Here is a 21,823-nt window from a genome sequence, read left to right on the forward strand (position 1 = left end):
GAGAGAGTCTGAGGGAAATTAAAGGCACAATGATGAAATTACATCTACAGCTTGGTCTTGGAAGTGGAGAGAATATGAAGTGGTGATTTGATAAAGAAAAAAAAGGAAGAAATAAAAAAGTTACTAACGGACTTGATTGGAAATTGTGAGGTATTAAAAGATACAAGAAATCCAGCTAAACCAGTAGTAGGATTTTCTTGGAGTAAAACTTTCATTGAAGTTGTAGCAATGGATGTGGGAGAGATAGAAGAGAGAAAGTTCTTGGTAATGGTAGATAAGGCAACAAGGTATTGTCAGGCTTTTTGGATAAAAGCTGGGAAACCAGAAACTATAATAAAGACTTTTTGGTGGTTGGTTTGCTATATTTGGACACCAGAAACTATAATAAAAACTTTTAATGGTTGGTTTGCTATATTTGGACCGCCTTTTAAAATATTGTCAGACAATGGGGGAGAATTTCAAAACGAAAAAGTAAGGAGGATGACAAAGATAAAGTATTAGCCATAGCATCAGAATCTCCATGGAGCAACAGATTATGTGAAAAAACCATAGGCATCATCAAAGGAAGTTTAAGAAAGGTGGTGGAGGATGAGTAAGTGGATTGGTCCATAGAATTAAGATGGGTAGTGAGTGCCAGGAACTGCTTAATAAATAATGGAGGTTTCTCTCCTAACCAATTAGTATTTGGAAAAAATCCTTCCTTGCCTAATCTAATGGGAGAACAGTGTTCAAATCCTGTAAGCAGAGAGAAAGCTATGGAAGAGAGAAGTGAGTAGTGAGTATTGTAATAAAATAAGAATTGCCTTAAATAGAAATGTCAGAGAACATAAATTTGATGAAGCAGTAGTGGGAGATGAGTTATTATATAAGAGAATGAAAATGAATGGAGAGGACCTGCTCAGGTAGCGGGAGTATCAGGGAAAACAGTAGTAGTTAAACATGGAAATGCTTTAAGAGAAGTAGCTAGAATACACGTTACTAGGATTCAAAGACTCACCAGAAACAGAAAATATACCTGAAATAGATAAATCACATGTGAAAGGTACATCCTATGGCCCAAATGAAGGAAATGTTGACAGGCAGGAAAGAAAGGAGGTAATAGTGGGCTGGAGAAGAAATGCAGACAACAGAATAGGCTCTAGAAGGATTGATATATTTAAACATTTGTGGGAAGCAGTAGTAGGAGGGAGAAAATTGGAAGCGTTGGTCAATATGTATAGTAAAACACTAGTGACTGCAATAAAATTGAGTACTGTTGTAAGTAGTAGAGATTAAAGATAGATGTTGCAACAAAAAGGGAAACCATAGATCTGGGGAAATAAAGGAAGTCAGATGAATAAAAGGAAAGGATCAACTACTTGATGTGTATTAGGATTATCTTTGACCCCTCTTTATCCTTAAATTCATCTCTATTCCTTCTTGTTACTTCTAAAGCTTTTCCTTTTAAGCTCATTCTTATCTCTATCCCCAGATATTTCACTTCCCCGCACACCACAAGCCAATCTTCAGCTTGTCCTCTCCATCCTTTATAGTCTCCCTGCATCTTGCTAAATCTCAGATAGTCTCAAAGTTTACCATCAGATCCATCCAGTTGAATTTCTTTCCTAGCCTAACCCATTCAAAATGCTACAATTATGCAATCTACCCACCTGTTCACGTTGTTGTTCTTATATAATCCAGCTTACAACTATAAAAAACCACAAAATAGACTTACCACCCACAATATACAACCTATCCATGAGAGGAGCTCTCTCTACCACAACACAGCATTTTGCTCGTTCTGCCTCCACTACATTTTCTGTACTTTATTTCGTGTCCTATGACGTCAACTTTTGGTACCCATTCCTCAATATGTTCACACTTCATTTGTTATCCAAGTAGTTTTTCTCTCCCAGTACTGTGCATATACACTTCCTTGTTTTCTGTAAAGTTGCCTCCATTGGCTTTCAAGTAGTCTTGAAAATACACATGCTTGGATTAAGTCAGGTGAGTTGGAGATATAAAAAGAGTAAAATTTTAGCTCTCTCTCTCTCTCTCTCTCTCTCTCTCTCTCTCTCTCTCTCTCTCTCTCTCTCTCACTTTTTCTTATTATTTGTCTGATATATTTTCAGAAAGTGAAACTAACAAAGGAGAAAATGCTGAAGAAAACAATAAAGAACAAGAGAAGAATGGTGAAGAAGAATCAAAGGAAGATGATGAAGACCCAAAACCAAGAGCTCTTCATAAAACTGCATCAATTTTTCTCCGAAACTTGGCTCCAACCATAACAAAGCAAGAAGTGGAAGCAGTAAGTTGCAGAAGTTAACCATACAACAGAGACATTTTTTTACAGCTTATACATAAATGATGGAGTTAACACAGTGACGATTCAGTGACCTCAGTAATTGATAAAACTTTTACAAACGTAATATTTGCATTTTTTATTTAACTTGACTTTGCGTCTGTTTGGGTCAAAACTTATAACACAATTTTTTTTTACCTGTTCCCTTCATCCGATTGACTTGAAATTTTGCATAGTTACTCAATCCTGGTGACAATTAACTTTACAGCAGTGACCCTACAGTGACCTCTCCCAGTATCTCAGGGTTTGTATGAAACTTCGGTGGGTTTTTCATACCTTCTTTGGCTCGACAGGATTTTACGTTGTTTCATTGGCTATAATCATAAATCACTTACAATTGCTGTCAAAACTGAAAAGCATAGAATAAAAAAATTCAATTTTTTAAAACCCTTTTTTTGAAATGCACCAAAAAGTAAAAAATACTGTTTTAAGACACCAGGGTTTTCTTACAATTAATCATTCACAAAAATAAAAACGTGGCCACCAAACATGGAAGAAAATTGTGGTCACAAAAATTATTTTTATTTTTTAGAACATTTTAATAAAAGTATGTTTTAAAAAATATATATATTTTTTATGTACAATAACTCATTATCAATATTTATTAACCCTTAAACGCCGACTGGACGTATTTTACGTCTACATTTTTTGTCTCTCGGGTGCCGACTGGACATATTTTACGTTGACATACAAAAGTTTTTTTAAAAATTTGCAGAAAAATACTTTTAGGCCTACCAGCCGAAAACTCTTGAATCACGCGCCTTGGGGGATGCTGGGAGTTCACGGATCAAGGTGTTGTTTTGTTTACAATCGTTACGCAGGTGCGCAAGCGCGAATTTCTTTCTTGCCACACTAAAAAGTATCTGTGACACATCTCGGAAGTTATTTCGTCACTTTGACATAATTTTTGTACCATTTTAAATTAGCCGTTACATGGAGTATTATATATGAAAATGTGCGCATTTTTATGTAGAATACAACAAAAAATACTGATGATTGTAGCTTTTATCAGTTTTGAGATATTTTCATATAAATAACGATGTGCCAAAATTTCAACCTTCGGTCAACTTTGACTCTACCGTAATGGTCAAAAAATGCAATTGTAAGCTAAAACTCATATTTTAATAATATTCAATCATTTACCTTAATTTTGCAACTAATTGGAAGTCTCTAGCACAATATTTCGATTTATGGTGAATTTATGAAAAAACTTTTTCCTTACGTCCGCGCGGTAACTCTTCATACATGCGATTGTGGTAATGTTTGCACCATTTTAAATTAGCCGTTACGTAAAGTTTTATATATGAAAATGTGCGCAATTTTATGCACAATACAACTAAAAACAACCCATGGTTGTAGCTTTTATCAATTTTGAAATATTTTCATATAAAAAAATGATAAGTGATAAATTTCCAACCTTCGGTCAATTTTGACTCTACCCAAATGGTCGAAAAACGCAATTGTAAGCTAAAATGCTTATATTCTAGTAATATTCAAGCATTTACCTTCATTTTGCAACAAATTGGAAGTCTCTAGCACAATATTTCGATTTATGGTGAATTTATGAAAAAAATAACATTTTCTTTACGTCCACGCGGTAACACTTCCAAAAAAATCATACGTGCGATTGTGGTAATGTTTGCACCATTTTAAATTAGCCGTTACATAAAGTTTTATATATGAAAATGTGCGCAATTTCATGTAGAATACAACAAAAAATAATTGAAAGTTGTAGCTTTTCTCATTTTTGAAATATTTGCATATAAATCACGATAAATAGAAAAAAAACCACGTTCGGTCAAATTTGACTACCGAAATGGTCGAAAAATGCAATTGTAAGCTAAAACTCTTAGTCTAGTAATATTCAGTCATTTATCTTCATCTTGAAACAAGTTCAAAGTCTCTCGCACAATATTTAGATTTATGGTGAATTTTAACAAAAAAAAAAAAAAAAAAAAAAACTTTCCTTCCCTTCGCGCGCGGATTCTCCGCCACAAATCTCCGAAATGCGTACGTTCCATTCTCAGAATATTTGCTCCGTTTCATATTAGGCATTTCATAGAGTTTTATATATGAAAATGTGCGCAATTTCATGTACAATAAAACGAAAAATATTTGAAGGTTGTAGCTTTTCTTATTTCCAAAATAATTGCATATAAAAAATATATATATAAAAAAATTCGACATTCTGTCAACTTTAACTCTTTAGATATGGTCGAAAACTGCATTTCTAAGCTAATATTCTTACAGTATAGTAATATTCAATCATTTGTCTTCATTTTGAAAGAAATTGGAAGTCTCTAGGACAATATTTAGATTTATGGTGAATTTTTTAAAAAAAATATTTGTTTACGTCTGCGCGTTCCGAATTCATGCATTATTTTGTGATAATATTTTCTCTGTGTTGCTTTTATCGTTTTACAATGTGTTATATATCAAAATGATTGCAATTTAGTGTTCATTACAATGAAAAAAAAGTAACTGGTTACCTTTAACCGTTTCGCGCACCGCGCGATTGAATCATTAAATATATGAAATTTCGTTTTTGCACTATCATATACGCATTATTATATATGATATGGATTATTTTTTTCATTTTCTGATGATTGCATACTAAACTTCAGCCAATGACAAAAAGGAGTAAAAAATGAACTCTTAATCTTGAAAACTAAGCGCGCTGTGATTTTTTGAAAAAAAGAAAAATATTTTTTCCGCTTTCCGCCGCACACTCTGAACCACCCTCCGGTCACACCGGGAAGATTTTTTTTTTTTTTTATTTTTTTTTTTTTTTACCGCTTCGGCGTTTAAGGGTTAAAAGCTTGAATGTCAAGTCAATGGCCCTGCATTCTTGTTCTATTTGAATAATAGAACTGGTAGAGTTAGGACTTGTAACTGTGGTAATAATTTGTTTTAATAAGTTGTTACATGAGATTAATAACATGACTCAATAAGCGTAATTTAGTAGGATTTTTTTAAGGTAAAATTCTAGGAATAAATTGTATCAAAGCTTAGAAACTAGTTGGTTGTTAAAACAAAGCAGTTTGACCATATCTTCCTGCAAGATTTATTAATTAATCTATGCATTTTCATATTTGTTATTCAAAACTGGAATGATGATTAGCATATTTACCTGACTCTAGGTTTCAATGATAAATTCATTCATACTCTAATTATCCCCAAATTAATTCAGTCTTGAATTGATGTCAATTTTCCCTCAAAAATGACATTTCAAATGTTCACAAACATTGGGTAAAATTGCTTTTCATTTGATTAAGATTGCAAGGAACTTGAGTCATTAATGATGTGGATATGCCTTATTCATGTTAAGATAATAAATATAAAGATGATTTACATGAATATGTAATAACAGCCACTTTGGATATTCTTACTGATGATATTCTTATTAGTATTCTTTAACTGGGGTCTAGAAATTAGTGCTAATTTTAGAGGTACTGCCCAAAGAAAGATCTGCAAATTAGTGAAAGTTCCCCTGGGGCTAAAGTGAATAGAGTGAAAATTATGGAAATAAGACATATCATTTTAATAAGGTAAACTGAAAAATGACGGGAGTGCAAGGGAACAAACACCCACAGACCACCAGCGAAGCATGTACACCTGCTCTTTGATTTTATATAAGTAACTTACCAAGTAATTACTTAGCTAATGATTATGCCTTGCACGACATCCTAAATTCAAAAATTCACAAACAAGTGACTTGTAGAACAGGGCTGACAGGCCCCCGCCCACCTCAACGGTAGCTGGCGAGCGACAGACGCCATTGGCGTCATTCTTACTCATGCTACGCAGTCGACAACATTTTGTCATGCTCTTGAATTCCTGTTCAGTTGGTTTTCGACTTTTGCCATCTGTTTGATTTAATTTGCAACTTTAGCTTCTTTCTCCTTAGCTTTAGTTAGCCAGTATGTCAGATTCTAACACTTCCAGTCTTAGCTATTGTACTGAAGGCTGCAGAACTAGGTTGACCAAGCTGTGCTATGATGCACATCCCATGTGCAGTAAGTGTAGGGGGCAGGTTTGTATGAGAAAGCTTACTTGCAGTGAGTGTGAGGACTGGGATGAGAGTAGGTGGAACCTTCTTGAGTTGCAGCTGAATAAGTTGGAGAAGAATAGGATTGGAAAGGTGGCTGCTTGTGCAGAAAGTAGTGCCTCTATTAGTAGAGATTCTCCAACTAAGCCCAAGTCACTCTGGTCTTGCTCTTCCCTTTACTCCTGGTAATCACCTTTCTCCCATCCTCAGTCCTACTCCCATGCTTCTGAACCCGATACCATTGGCAGTCTCAAATCTAGGGTTAATTCAGAATTCTGTGGCTGAGTTAGAAGTGTCCCTTCGAGTTCTCATGGACAAGTTTGAGTGTGTTTGTGGTAACAAAGTGAACAATGATAAAGTGTCCAGTGAAGTTTTTAGTGGAGGAGGTGGTTCCTGTCCTGTCAGTTCGCCTACAAAGGTCACTGTTCCACTCCCCTGCACCATGGTGAAGACATACAAGAGGTCCAAGGGAGACTGTTGGGGTTTGCCCACAGATCCTGTTGTTAAATCCCAGTATTCGACCAACTGCCGTTGGAAGGTATGTCAGTGGATGTGCGCCATTTATCCTCCAGTTCAGATTCGGAGTCCAATTACGGGCGTCATAGACGCTACCTCAACTCTTCTAGGCCATTGAAAAGGCATATGCTGGATTCAGATCCTGAGCCTCCCATGCCGATCAAGCAGCATAAGGACACCTCCGACATCGCTCTTCCTTTGTGCAGCTATGGGGTAGATCCCTCAGGTTTTGCAACTATGCAGTTGCCTACTCCTCCATGGGATTCACTTGGGCCATGTTCTCCCAAGGACGCTAATTACCAGAAGCCCCATGCTAGTCATCTGTCTCATCACGAGGCTCCCATACCTGAGAGCCCACTCCCGGGCACACTCCCATCTCTAGCTCCTGCACGCGCAGCTCTTGCTCCCGTGCTTCCTGCTCTTACTCCCACACTTCCTGCTCCCGCTCTTGTTCATCATGCACCTGTGACTGGTATGGACTTGCAACACTCCTCTTCTTCTGGACACTCCTCTCATCAGCAACAAGAAGCTCATGCTTCAGAATCGGACAACCCTCTCTTGCTCTATTCAAGGATCAGCTAACCGAGATCCTGAATTATATCAGGAAAGCTCCTGCAGGAGATACCACCAAGACTGCTACTGACCTATTTCAGATTTCTTTGGAAGACAAAAAGGATGCTGAACAACACTGCACAACCTACTGTGTACAAGTCTCTCCTTCCTTTTCTCTTAGTGAATTATCTGGACTTCTTGATGCCAGCTATTCCATCGTATTCTGCCTGTTTATGTCAAAGACTCGGGTTGGTTTCTCTCCTTCCTAAGATGGTGCTTTCTTCTTTGTCTAAGAAAGCAATGAAGGTTATCACAGAGGCTCTCAGTGAAGAGAGTGCAAAGGAAGGCTACGTTTGCACACCCTCCCTCTCTTTTGATCAAGAAAACTATAGGTGTTACACTACTGGAGAAGCTGCCTCCTCCGAAGGGGACTTCTCTAGCCTCATCAACTCTTCTTGTTGCACAGCCTTCACTTCAGCCAAATTTTCCTCCTGTGGAATTGGACCACTTAGTGAAGAACCTTTATGTGTTCAAGTTGTTCAGTTTCCTGGGCTGGACAGTAGGAGCCCTCGCTAAAAAGGTTGAAAACACCAAAGGATTTGACGAAGCCATTACTGCATACCTTTTTGGCAAGTTTTCATGTGCTGATAAAGCCATTCGTGTTGGCTCTTTGGAACTTGTGTGTCTCTTCGCCTTTGGGGTGCTGAAGAAGAGGGACATTTGCTGTTCATCAGAATCGAGTGACACTCTTCACCCGCTTTATTCAGGGGAAATTAAATGTCCTGGTGGACAGGCTGAGCCATTGGACACAAGTCCCTCCCACCAAATGTACCCCGGACGACAGGATTTCCACCGACCTGTGGAGATTGTGGGCAGACCCCTCATAGATTTGTTTGCAACGTCAAGAAAATACCACCTTCCGCTTTTCTGCTCTCCAGCCCTGGATCCTCTGGTTTGGGCGACAGATACCATGCTGTTAGACTGGTCAGGTCTGGACCTCTATGCCTTCCCTCCCCTCAGCTTGGTCAGGGAAGTCCTAAACAAGTTGGCATCTCACAGCAAAGTTTCAGTGATTCTCATCGCTCCATTCTGGCCCACAAAGGAATGATATCCGGACCTCCTTCATCTTCTGGTAGACTTCCCGTGGCAGCTCCCCAAAGACCATGGATGCTCAAACAACCACATTTCGGGAGATAACACCAAGGGTTGTCCACTCTCGCTCTGACAGGCTTTAGACAGTCAGGAAGTTTGTCAGAGCAAAAGGATTTTCAAGAGCAGCTGCAGAGGCTATTGCAAAGTGCAAATGCCAGTCTACTTGCAATGATAGCCAGTCAAAGTGGGGAGTGTTCCGTAGATGGTGCCTCAGACACATCTCGTCTTCTCAAACACCTGTAGCCCAGATTGGGGATTTTCTTCTTTACTTAAAGGACTTCTAAGAACCTTTCTTCGCCCACCATTTAAGGTTACCAAACTAAGCTTTGCGCAGTTTTTAAGCATCGTAATTTGTATCTTTTGACTAATTAAGGGGGCCGGCCGGAACCTCTATATATGGTGGTATAGGGCGAAAAATGCAGTCATGAAAAAATTCATGGAGCTTCATATGGCAATTGAGAATACGTATACGAAATATTTCGTCAAAATTCCTCTTACTTTCGTAGTTACAGGGAAATTAGTTATCATAACTCAATAAGCCTAAAACACTGATCCGTACAAGAAAATGCAATATTTCTTCTATTATTGTAAATTTTTATAATTATTGTCAAAGAAATTAGGAGAAATGGCATCTGTAGACATTCCCCAAGTCGAGAAGGAGACTTCAGGCTCAGCTACCAAGTCCAGTCATGAATTAGTGCGATCACAGACATCAAGTAGTTTACACGTTCCATTTCACCTCTTGACATTCGCTTGCATTTACGTATGTTTATGTATGTTTCGGCAAGAATTTCATCATGCCAATGAGGAAAAGACAAGGAAAACATCTCGCTAACATACAGACGAAGAAAAATCGCTCTAGTATTATTACAGAATATCGTAATATACTCGTAGTTAGTGAAGAGAGAGGGTAGGGTTGCCTTAGTAACGCCCCCTTCTTGCCTGACAGTACACGTCACTCTGTGCCCAAGGCTACGATCTTTGAGCAAAGAGATCTTCATTTATGATAAATAACAAAGTTTTTGGTTTTTGGTTTTTAATCCCACCCAAATGGAATATGAAATTCATAATAATCATGATTTATTAAATTGTCTTTGTGTAAAAAAAAAAAAAAAAAAAAAAAAGTACACTTTCGAGTTTCACCTCTAACATTCTTTGCATTTACGTTTGTTTATCTTTGTTTTGGGCAAGAATTTCTTCATGCCAAAGAGGAAAATACAAGGAAAACATCTCGCTAACATACAGAAGAAAAAAATTCGCAGTAATAGGCCGAGTTAGTGAAGGGGAGGGAGAGAATTGCGTAGGAAGGAGTGCCCCATCTTGCCTCAAGCAGTGCCCCAGGCTGCGATATATGAGCAAAGGGATCTTCATTTATGATTAAATTATGATAAATAAAATAGTTTTGGTTTATTAATACACAAAAAAAGAAATATACATTCATAATAATCATTATTTATTAACATTGTCTTTATAGAAATACGAAGGAAAACTTTGAACGCCCGTATCTCAAAACTATACTTATTGACCTTCAAAATCTATCTTCTCACTTAGTTTTAAAGCTATAACATTGGAATTTGGTATATAACTCCGAAAGACATTATAGAACAATCAAATAGAGCCCTTTTTTCCAATTTTTTTTTCGCCTTTTTTTTTTTTCCCTTTTTTTTTTTTTTTGTTTTATTTTTTTTTGTATTAATTCTTTTTTCTCCTGATTTATAGGGTTTATTTTTTTACCATATTGAAAAATTCACATCTAGCAAAAAAATGACTTTTAGAAAAAAAACTCTCCATTCGATTGGAGGTCTACATCAGGTCTATATATGGTAGTAATCCCAGATCTTCATATTAAATATCAAGGGAGGAGATAGAATTTGAAAAATGGTTATTTTCGGGATAAATCGCCCTGGCGTCACAAAACCGAAGGTCAGAGGCGAAAATCATATGCAGTGTGGAGATGTCCCAAGTCACCTTATTAAGTGGTATGAATATCAAAGTCCTGTCCTTAAAAAATGGCATTAGCTGGCCGGCCCCCTTAAGCCCGTCATGACCTCTTTGAAGTCTTTTGATACATCCAAACAGAAGACGTCTGCAGTGGTATCATGTAACTTAGATGTAGTTCTTAAGTGGCTTGCGGACCCTCCTTTCGAGCCCCTCAAGTCTGCTTCCCTCAAGAACCTCTTACAGAAAACTCTGTTCCTAGTAGCCATAGCCACGGCTAAACGCATAAGTGAGCTGCATGCAATAGACAGAAGACTCGGATTCTCCCAAGGCAATGCAGTCTGCTCTGTTACCTTGGGCTTCCTAGCCAAGAATGAAGATCCTAGTAAGCCATGGCTGCACTCTTTTGCCTGGTCAGAGCACCGAGGTATTACCCGAGTAGAACTGAGATCAGAGGACCTTCAAGCAACCTCTGGTGTTCTATTAAGAATCCCTCTCGTCCGCTATGTAAGAACACCTTTTCATTCTTCACTACAGACCTGATATCCAAAGCACACTCCCAGATGCAGGAGAACTCCTTCCCATTGTTTAAAGTTAGAGCTCATGAGGTCAACGCAATAACCACCTCCCTCTCCAAGCATAACTTGCTGCTCTCATCTATCCTTCAATCAACTTATTGGAGGTCCAAGTCTATCTTTGCGTCGCACTATTTGAAAGAAATTGAAAAAGTATTAAGAACTTCAGTACCCTTGGTCCTTGGCAGTGGCTGGCAGGCATTGGGTGAGGAAGCCTAGGAGAGACCCGATCTCTCTAAAATGTCTTGTGGTAAGGATGTTGAATTTTTGTAGAGCCTGGGAGTTACTTGATATCTGGAGGATCCACCAGTTCGTTGGTTGATTAGTGATTTTTAATATCAGTTTCTTGAATGGTGACAGGTTTCTTCTCTGGTTTTGTTGTTATGGTACTGCTGCCAGGGCAAGGGCATGATTTTTCTATATTACATCCTGTCAGCGGTCAGGCATCTACCCCATTGCAAGACTCCCACTCATGTAGAGGTGACTCCCTGCCAATTGCCACGCCACTACAGGTTTAGATGAGCACCACCAAAGGCAACATTTACTGTAGTTCTCTTACCAGGTAAGCAAGCAACAAACGTTAGCCACTCTTCTAGTTCAGTAATAACATTTCTTCAGTGCATTGAATTAGATAAGTCCATTCATCCCACCCCCTTGCAGTGTTTGATTCAGCTAAGTTACTTATATAAAAATTATATTTTTTTATAAAAGGGATTTTGACGAAGGAAAAATCTATTTCGGGTGATTGGCTCGTGTCGCCCTATGAAAGGATCCTTAATATCATTCTTTCTAGGTAAAATTAACCTAAAATTACCAGAGAAAAACAAAATTAAGAAAATGTCAGTAAAACTGACTCGCTCACTCTTAAAAAGAATGTCGGTATGATAATAGGGGCGAGTGTGGAACACTACCACGAGACAAACACCAATTAGAACTTCCCATCAGAATCCCCCCAAGAGAGAGCTGATACCAAAACGGGAGATGCAAAGCCTCTACTACTACTACTAGAGGACGCCACGGACAGCAGCGCCCCTAGCGGACATCCTTAATCTAAAACAACTAAAATACATCTTGTCCTGCAAGGGGGGGAAACAAACCATAAAGGGGGGGTTTCATAGGGCGACACGAGCCAATCACCCAGAAATAGATTTTTCCTTCGTCAAAATCCCTTTTCTGGGCTCAGCTCGTGCGGCCTATGAAAGAGTACCAGAGAAACAGACAAGATGGGAAAAAAGGGACAATGAAAAACAGTGTAAAATGATGGATATAATATAAGTAAATCAATTAAAGCATACAAACTAAGCACTTAACTAACTTATACTAAACAGTAAAACAATAGAACGTTAGTAATCTTAAAGTACTTAAATGGTAATTACAGTAAATTACAGTGATGCATGTAATATAAAGAAAAAGGGTTTACTTAACAAATTTACAAAATATACAAACTCATTGTGTCCTACCCTAGCATAAAAATAAGGGTAGGTACACTGAAGTCCATCATTAATACAAGTATTGCAAAATATATACAAACACATTGTGTCCTACCCTAGCATAAAAATAATTGGGTAGGTACACTGAAGTTCATCATAAATACAAAAATGGGTGAATATATACAAACACATTGTGTCCTACCCTAGCATAAAAATAAGGGTAGGTACACTGAAGTACATTATCAGTTACAAGTGTGGATGTCCCTAGCAAAAAAATAAGGACAATCCACTATATGGATTCAACGGCTAAGGCTATGATATTCGAGTAGCCTGGCGATAGGTGAGGCATGTTGGCTGATGTAGGTAGAAAGGAGACCTGGATCTATACTACAACTACTATACAGTATCAGGGAAACAATGTTTCCCGCTGCTACTGCTGAAAAACTTTAAAGATTCCAAGGACTTTAAATAATGCCGTTTAAAGACTGTCGGGGATTTCCATCCAGTATACTTTTTTAAGATCCTCAAAATTCATATGTTGAAATAATTAATTGAGGTGGCTACTCCCCTGATATCATGTCTTTTGGGAATGACTCAGGTTGGCTTGTTTAATGAAGTAAAGGATTTGTTGTTTTAATACCTTTTACTGACAAAGTACCACCTTTTCTCTCATGAAGAGAGCACCTGAGGATCTTGAAGAAGTACGAGATAGAAAGGCTCTAAGAGTTGATACTGGGCAGAGAGAAGGATCCTGTGGAAGTGGGATAACCTTCCAAGGAGCCCACCTTGCAAGAGGATCCTCATTTTTGGCTAAAAAGCTACGATCCGGAGCAAGTAGAACTTCTCCTGATGGGGAAGGAATTCCACATGACCCGCATCCCTGGATAGAGCCGACAGTTCTGAAATTCTGGCTCCTGAGGCTAGGCTTAATAAGAATAATGTCTTCCTCAGGAGCATTATGAATGTACAGGATGTATTGTTTTGTCAGTATCTGAAGCTAGTTTGAGGACATCATTCAAGAACCATGAAACTGTAGTAGGCCTCTGAGAAGGTCTAAGTCTAGCACAGGCTTTAGAGATAGATGTGAAATAAGATTCAGTCAGATCTATCTGAAAACCTACTTGAAAGATTTTTCTTCAAAGCCGATTTATGAGTGGTAATCGTGCTAGCTGCTAAACCTTTTTCAAACAAGGACCTGAAAAAAGGATATAGCCAAATTAACTGTCATGGTTGTAGTGTTCGATTCTCTCAAGAAAGATGCTAATTTTTAACAGCTGAGTCATATTGTCTAATGGTTGACTCTCTCTTATCTGATTCTAGGAAGAGAATATTCTGTGGGTCAATATCAGCATCTTTATTAGCCGCAAACTTCATGAAGTCCATAAAGTTAGGGTCTGGAGAATTCCTGAGCGGGGGAAAAGCGAACACAGTCCTCATTTGTACTGATTGTGATAGCTTGGGATTGGGGATCCGTTGAGGTCGGAGACCCAATTCCAGAAGAAGAGGATGCCAGTTGCTCTTGGGCCAGTCCGGAGCAATCAGAGCTACTATCCCTTTGAAAGACCTTAGTTTGCTTAGGACTTTCAAGAGAAGATTCACTGGAGGAAAAATATAATTCTCCTCCACTGATTCCAATCCAACGACAGGGCGTCCGTGGCATAAGCCGCCAGAGGGTCCAGGTTGGGGGCCACATAGCAAGGGAGCTTGTGGTTCGCTTGTGAGGCGAAGAGATCCACTTGGAGACCTGGGACTCTCCGGCTTACCCCACTGGAATGACCCGTCGTCCAGAGACCACTCTGATTCCAGAGGAACTGACCGGGACAGGGCGTCTGCTATCACATTCCTTACTCCTGCCAGGTGAGTGGCAGACAGATGCCTTTGGTTTGTGTTTGTTTGCTAATGCAAAGATGGCTATCATGACATGATTCACATGCTTGGATTTGGACCCTCCTCTGTTGATGCAATGAACTACCACTGCACTGTCCAAACTAGCCTTAGATGAGACTTCTTCGGGGAAGCAGTCTCTTCAGAGTGAGAAATACTGCCATTGCTTCTTCCACGTTTATGTGGAGCTGGCGAAATGAACTGACCAAGTCCCCTGAACCTGTTTGAACTGAGAGTATCCCCCCCACCCGGACAGGGATGCATCCGTGTGAATGGTTAACACTGGGAGGGGATATTGAAGGGGGGTACTTTCTTGGCTAAGTTCTTTACTTTTGACCAAGGCCGTAGTTGGTTGCGGAGGATCTGTGGGATTACTGACAACTTGTCTCGATATTTGGATTTAGTGCTCTTGACCGTCCAAATTCGATTTATATCTTTCAGCCTTGCTTTCAGAAGGATATCTGTTACCGAAGCAAACTGAAGAGACCCTAGGATTCTCTCCTGGTTTCTTCTTGACTTTGCTTGCATTTGAGAAATTGTCTGACAGATTTTGCTATTTCCTTCCGTTTGGCCACTGGAATTGACAGATTGTGGGAAGAAACAAATCCCATTGGATTCCTAGCCACTGAAAACGAGATTCCGGAGTAAGTCTGGATTTCGTTTTGTTTATCTGAACCCCAGATGTTCCAGAAAGTGAACTACCTTTTTGGTGGCTTTGAGACATTCCTCGACTGTTGGTGCCCAGATCAACCAATCGTCGAGGTATGCTGCTACCATGATTCCCTGAGCTCTCAATTGTTGAACAACCACGTTCTTGCTATTTTTGTGAATACCACCTGGGGGCTACATTCAGACCGAAGGGCATCACTTTGAAAGAGAATGTTTGATTTCCTAGCCTGAATCCTAGGAATGGGCGGAAGTGCCTGGCTATGGATAAAGGGATATGTAGTATGCGTCTGTAAGATCGATGGAGCATGTGACGGCCACGCGGAAGTAAGGTCCTTACTTGCGAGAGGGTAAGCATCTTGAACTTGTCGCAACGAAATGAAAGAGTTTAGCTTTGACAAGTCTAAGATTACCCTTCTTTTTGTTGAGCCTTTCTTTGGCACGCTGAATAAGCGACCTTGAAATTTTAGATGCTTGACTCTCGCAATAGCTCCTTTCTGAAGGAGTTCTTCCGCGTAATCTGTCAATTCCTTTGACGGTATCTGGTGAATGATTTGATTGGAGGAGGATCTTTGATCCACCAAAACTCAGCCCAATCCTTTGGTACACCTATGCTCTGTGCCCAGATTGCTGAACCCCCACCTGTGGCGGAAGAGGAACAGCCTCTCTCCTACCTGGGGAGCCTCATTGTTGATGGGCGGGTTGGCCACCACGCCCTCCTCTGAACTGTCTGCTCCTCGTACCCCTTCCTGCGCCACGCTGACGAAAGTAACAACCTCTCGCCCTACCTCTCGGCTGATTGTAGCCTTGAGCCTCATATGCAGGGTTGAAGGGCCGGCGAGATAGCGTAGGAAGTGGATGGCTGAGATTGAGGGGGCAACAGGAGGATAGGCTGATTCTGCTTTGAACTGCAGGTGTCCTTGTTGGGTAACCGGGACCGCCTGCAACAAATTGCTGCTGTTGCTGGATTTGTTTTTTATATGGCTGGAACCTCTTACCAGCCTTCTTCGGTTTCTTACCAGCAGGTGGGAACGGACTCCTGTTTCCTCTTCGAGGAAATACCCCACCTAGCTCTAAGGGCTCTGGTTGAGCCTAGCAGCTTCGTGGTGTACTTCGTTAAACCGCGGACTCTGGGAAGAGATCCGCTCCCCACATGCTAGAGGCCAAGAGTCTATTCGGCTCATGCCTAATGGTACACTCTTGTAGAACATGCTTTCGGCAGTTCCTCCTAGCCTGGAAGAAGTCAAAAGCGTCGTTAGAACCGTCTGGAACTGAGATTTCGCCAGAATCTTGAACAGCGGTTTCCGTAGCATAAGAGAGGGCAGCCATTTTCCGTAATTATAAGGGAATTGAGGGACCTGCCAAACCTGGTTCGCGCATCAAACTCTGCCTGGATTAGGGAATCCGGCAGCCTTGGTATTTCTCGCCGAAACTGGTCCATGGCGCAGTCCGGTTTGAGCTTACCAAGCGTGAACGTAGCTGGCAAGTTCTCCCACAATTCTCCGAAGGCCGGGAAGAGCGGAGAAGTAGACTCCGCCTCCCTCAACTGTGGGATGGGCTCATCCTTGAGGACTGCCTGAAGGGACTTCTCCACTAATTTCGTGGCGAACGGAAGAGAAACCTCCTCTTCCGTCGCGAAAATAGTGAAGGGACTCTTGTAGGCCTGGAGTTTGGTGTTCGTACACTCCCAGTCCTCAAGGCAGTGAACCCATTCCCGCTGAGCATGATCTCTACTATATAGGACCGACTCCTTAGAGATCTTGTCTTCCCTCGTCAGAGCCGTTGGCGTCAGCCTAGCATAAACCGATGAAAGGCTGCGTCAGACCCGGAGGGTAAAACTCGAAGTCCTCAATCCTTCGAGTTCCACACTCCGAGATAGAGATCATTCCATCCTTGAAACGGAGCGTAGGCAGCTACTCTCCATGGGTTCTCCATAGAGAAAGCTGGCAAGAGTCATATGGCGGGAGTTGAAGAATCCCAGTGCTTGACGCTGGGAGACTGGAGGAGGAACCTGAGATAGCCCAGCTACTCGGTCCTCATTTTCGCTCTCATCCTGTTAGAGAGATCTTGAATTGATTGGCCAGACTGAGACAGAGTGTTTGACAACTGTGGCAAACATCTGCTCGAACCGTGTCCCAGGGCGAGATTTGCGAGCCCACCAGCTCGCCCCACCTGTTGCATCACCCCTGCTGAGAAAGCAGAGGGATCAAAGGTGCTAGGACCTGCTACCCCTACCGGCGTAGCCGAGTGGAAGCGGTGGAGGCGGGAGAAGGCAGTGGCTCGGCGGGAGCGCGAGCCTTCCTCTCCTTCGAAGCCTTGCTTCTGGAGCTCTTTGGGTGGAGAAGAGCTCGGCTTTGCTTTCACCGCATCGGCGTAGGAAGTCGACGACTTCCTAGCCGAAGAAGACGAAGACGACTTCCTAGAAGTTGTCTTGGCCAGAGTCTTCGGTTCTCTCTGTCCCTTCACCTTTGGGGGTACAGAGAGAGCGGGAGAGCGGGTAGGGATCTCAGATCCCACAAAGCCTTGGAATGAAGCACTAGAGAGGGGACAGGAGAAGATCCAGAAGCACCCAAGGAAAAGACCTTGGGCGCCCGACACCACCTACCTCAACCAACAAATCCTCCACCCCTACCGCCATAGGTTCGATGTTAAGGTCCAGGGCAGCGACGTCCGGGACCGACTCCTGGGAGGCTACGACCCCAAAGGATTGCTGGAGGTCTGCTGGATGGAGGCTATCAGCGGGGGGGCAGCGGACAAGGGTCAACGTAACCAGTTCGACTTGCCCGCGGGGAAGATCTGGACGGCCAGCTTCTTATCCAGAATGTATGGCTGGCCTTTGGCGGCGTTCTTCCCGAAGCCGCCCACCCACGCATCAGCTTTTCAGGGTGGCGAAGGCGCCCATTCCCTCACACCGGTAGCCTGAAAGAAAGGCAAGATAGCTTCCAATGGTGGAACGGGGTTAACAAACTTACGACTAAAAGTTGTTAGTAAAATGATAAGTAAGCCTATAACGGACCTTACCCCATCTCCCAGCTGACCGACCAGGTCGTAGCAGATGGCGCAGGCTTCAGGGTGCCAGACGATCATCTCGTTGTAAGACGTGGCACAGGGGCGTGAGACCTACACTCATGCATGTCCCCAGGGTCGAACAGCGTCGCGTTACACGCTGGGACCTGGCAGTTGGTAGCCTGTAAGTGGAAAGATACATGAGTACCAGGTAAACACTTACAGTCTCAACGATGCTCCGCTTGTGCCGGAGCGATAAAGTTAGATTAAACCAGAGCCCCGCCAAGAAATACGTGTGGTAACCAGGTTGGTTGTGATCTCTAGGCTATAGCTCCGCTGATGGCGGAGACACAAAAGAGAAACAACCAGGAGTGGTGGTAAAAGGAAACCAACGACGGAAAATGGCGGGGGATGGAAATAAATTCAATCATATATACAATTCATTGTAAAATTAGGGTATATCCTTAAAATAGTGATAATAAAATAACCTTCCTCCGCCCGTCTACTAGAAGAGTGCGCGGGTAAGAGACAAGCTCTCTTCCGGTAGCGGGGGAGAGATGAAAGGATATAGTAGGGCAAGCAACCGACCACTAGAGGTGCCCACCCCGCCCGCTAGCGGAGCCAGTAACCCATAACCAAAGGAAAGGTCCCTGGCTGCGACGGAAGGCTCCTTTCGTATAGCGAGGCAGGTGGCTGAGCAACTGGGGAGGGGGGGAGGGGGGAAGGTCTCCGGAGAAAACACGGCGGGAGCGAGAGAGAGGGGGGAGGGATGGCCTACTTCCTCCCCGCCTCACCAACTACCGCATGGAGACTCGGTACCTCATGAGTGGTCGCCCTATACCCCCGCTGGGAGGAACCCCTGGCCGCCTCAGAGAAGTGGTGAGAGAAGGCAACTGAGGTTGTCATGACAACCAAGGGGTCCCCCAGCTCCTCCCTATACCATAAGGGGAGGGCTGGGGGTAGGGTAAGGTGCGATGGGACACGTGACCGCTAGTGGCCTATGGCCGCGAGCAACACAACCGTGAGAGGGCCACGTGGACCAGGCTGTACCAATACAAGGTAACAAGCACCTAGGCTAGCCTAACACCCTAAAGGTTAACTAAATAATAACATCGAAAAGATGGAAAAGACACTTTTAGTAAAAGAGAAACCAAGAGCCCAGAGGAGGCAGACTGTTCCAAGAAACAGAGGCCTACTCGGAGCCAGCGATAGCCAATGAAGAGCAAGAGCACGGGATGCTGGGCCGGAATAACAAAATAGCCCTAAATACCAAACTAAGAGAAATGGTAGAGGGCTGAACTAGCTAAAACTCTATGTAAAAACAATGAACGTAATAAAGTAAGCCCATAAGTATAAGAAGTCCCAGTATGGAGGACCGGGAATTCTTACGAGGCAGCATGGCGCAGCCACGAGACAACCAGGGAACCGTATATGACCTATTAAGAGGAAAATACTGGTACCCGGAAGATAAAAATGTGGTAAAATATTACTTATGAGTTACTTAACTTAGCCGTGGCAATAGCTGAGCGTTCCATGGTAGAATACAGTGGTAAATCCAGAATAGCACCAGCACAAGAAAAATGGCGACTTGTCGCTAGCGCTAAAAAAAAAAATTAGGATGTCCGCTAGGGGCGCTGCTGTCCGTGGCGTCCTCTAGTAGTAGTATAGAGGCTGCATCGCCCGTTGGTATCAGCTCTCTCGGTTGGGGGGATTCTGATGGGAAGTTCTAATTGGTGTTTGTCTCGTGTAGTGTTCCACACTCAGCCCTATTATCATACCGACACTTCTTTTTTAAGAGTGAGCGAGTCAGTTTTACTGACATTTTTCTTATTAATTTTGTTTTTCTCTGGTAATTTTAGGTTAATTTTACCTAGAAAGAATGATATTAAGGATCCTTTCATAGGCCGACACGAGCTGAGCCCAGAAAATAGTTTATATATAGTACTTACCAAGTAATTACTAAATCAGTGTCTACCCCCCTCCCCTCTGATTTTCATAGACTTTGCAGCTGATGGCTTTTGTTGCTTGCCAGCTCCCATTGTGGTGGGCAGGGCCTGTCATCTGCGCTTTGCAACATTTGACTTGTTCGCAAATTTTTTAATTTGGGATGCTATGCGAAGCATAATCGTTAGCTAATAATTACTTGGTAAGTATATGTATGTGTGTGTGTGTGTGTGTGTATATATATATATATATATATATATATATATATATATATATATATATATATATATAAATAAACCTTATTTTGTTATGAAAACATCATTTCTGATGTGCACACAACTGTCACTAATACACATAAAACTTAAGGTTAAGTTTTTTCATGAATTGTAACAAGTACAGATTGACAAAAAGTGAAGGGAGGGACAAGGCTTAACAACATACACAGAAAACAGGTGCATGTATAAATTTACCATGCTTTTATCATCCATTGTGTGTATAGGGTACATGTGGGAAGCATTTTAACATGCTAACAGAACCTTCAAGGGGAATGCTGATGCCATAAGGCCCCTTTGTAAAGTAAATGACTGTTTCTACCTTATGATTGAAGCAATTTGCTTCTACAACTAATAATGAAAATTCTCTTGTGGAGAAATTTATAAATCACTTCAAAAATATGGTAAAAAAAAAAATTGCACTAAAAGCAATTTTCCCAATGACAAAATGTATATAGCAATACCTTGAACTTACGCAAGGTTAGGTTCCAGACCCTCTCGCGCAAGGGGAATTTTCGCAAAAGTTTGTTACCCTCTCTAAAAATGCTAATGAATGCTTACTTCTAGAGTTTGAACACTAAATATGACCCTAATCGTGCTCCCTAAGTATTAAGCTAACTTTTAAATGAAATTAATGTACTGTAATTTCATTTAAAAGTTAGCTTAATAGTTACCCTTGAAAAAAGAAATAAATGGTTGACGTAAACTAACTATAGGAGAGTGTGAAGGTAATATAAACATACTTCTCTCTTTTTCCCTTCCAACTGATCTATTTTTAGAAGTCTTCTCAACCTCTTAAAAAGTTCTTTATTCTCTCTTTGTTCTGAAATTAGTTATTGTAATTTCATTTAAAAATTAGCTTAATACATTATCCTTAAAAAAAGAAATAAATGGTTGACATAGAAATATAGGAGAGTATGAAGGTAACATAAGCATAGTATTTCTCCTTTTCCCCCTTCCGACTGATCTATTTTTAGAAGTCTCCTCAACTTCTTTTAAAGAATTTATTCTGTCACGTTCTCATTGTTCTAAAATTCCTTTTCTTAAACAAATAGTGCTTTTTATTTGGACTAATAATATACCCTTTAGTCATGTGCCTATGTTATAAAATGGCACATTTACATTTCTAAGCGGTTGAAGTAAAATTATATTAATTGAAAATCATCGACCATGAACTACAAGGAAGAGAGAGAATGACGTAAAAATCATTAACCTGCTAATTGGCAATACTAACCATACCTATCACATTAACTTGACAGTTTGACAGCTGTGGCTTCAAGCTTCTCTTGGAGTTAAAAGCAAAAGATGAGGAAAAAGGATATTTTCATACACATTTTGTAATTACAGTTATTATATTATTTGGAAATGTTAATAAACATATACATGTACCATAAAAATTCTCTCATCTCAGAGAAAGAAGAGTTGTCCTTACATAAAATTGAAATGGAAAGGTTATATTATTTCTTTAGAATACTATCACATGCATACTTTGTAATTAC

General features: G+C 41.1%; 1 protein-coding gene across 1 annotated transcript in view; it reads left to right on the top strand.

Annotated features, from left to right (window-relative positions):
• Positions 1-21,823, top strand: part of LOC135201041 (serrate RNA effector molecule homolog) — a 162,135-nt gene that overhangs the window by 88,524 nt on the left and 51,788 nt on the right. Inside the window, 1 exon segment of the mRNA XM_064229888.1 lies at positions 2,112-2,287. Coding sequence (XP_064085958.1) covers positions 2,112-2,287 — 176 coding nt within the window.

This window comes from Macrobrachium nipponense, chromosome 27, assembly GCF_015104395.2.
Source record: "Macrobrachium nipponense isolate FS-2020 chromosome 27, ASM1510439v2, whole genome shotgun sequence".
Lineage (NCBI taxonomy): Eukaryota > Metazoa > Arthropoda > Malacostraca > Decapoda > Palaemonidae > Macrobrachium > Macrobrachium nipponense.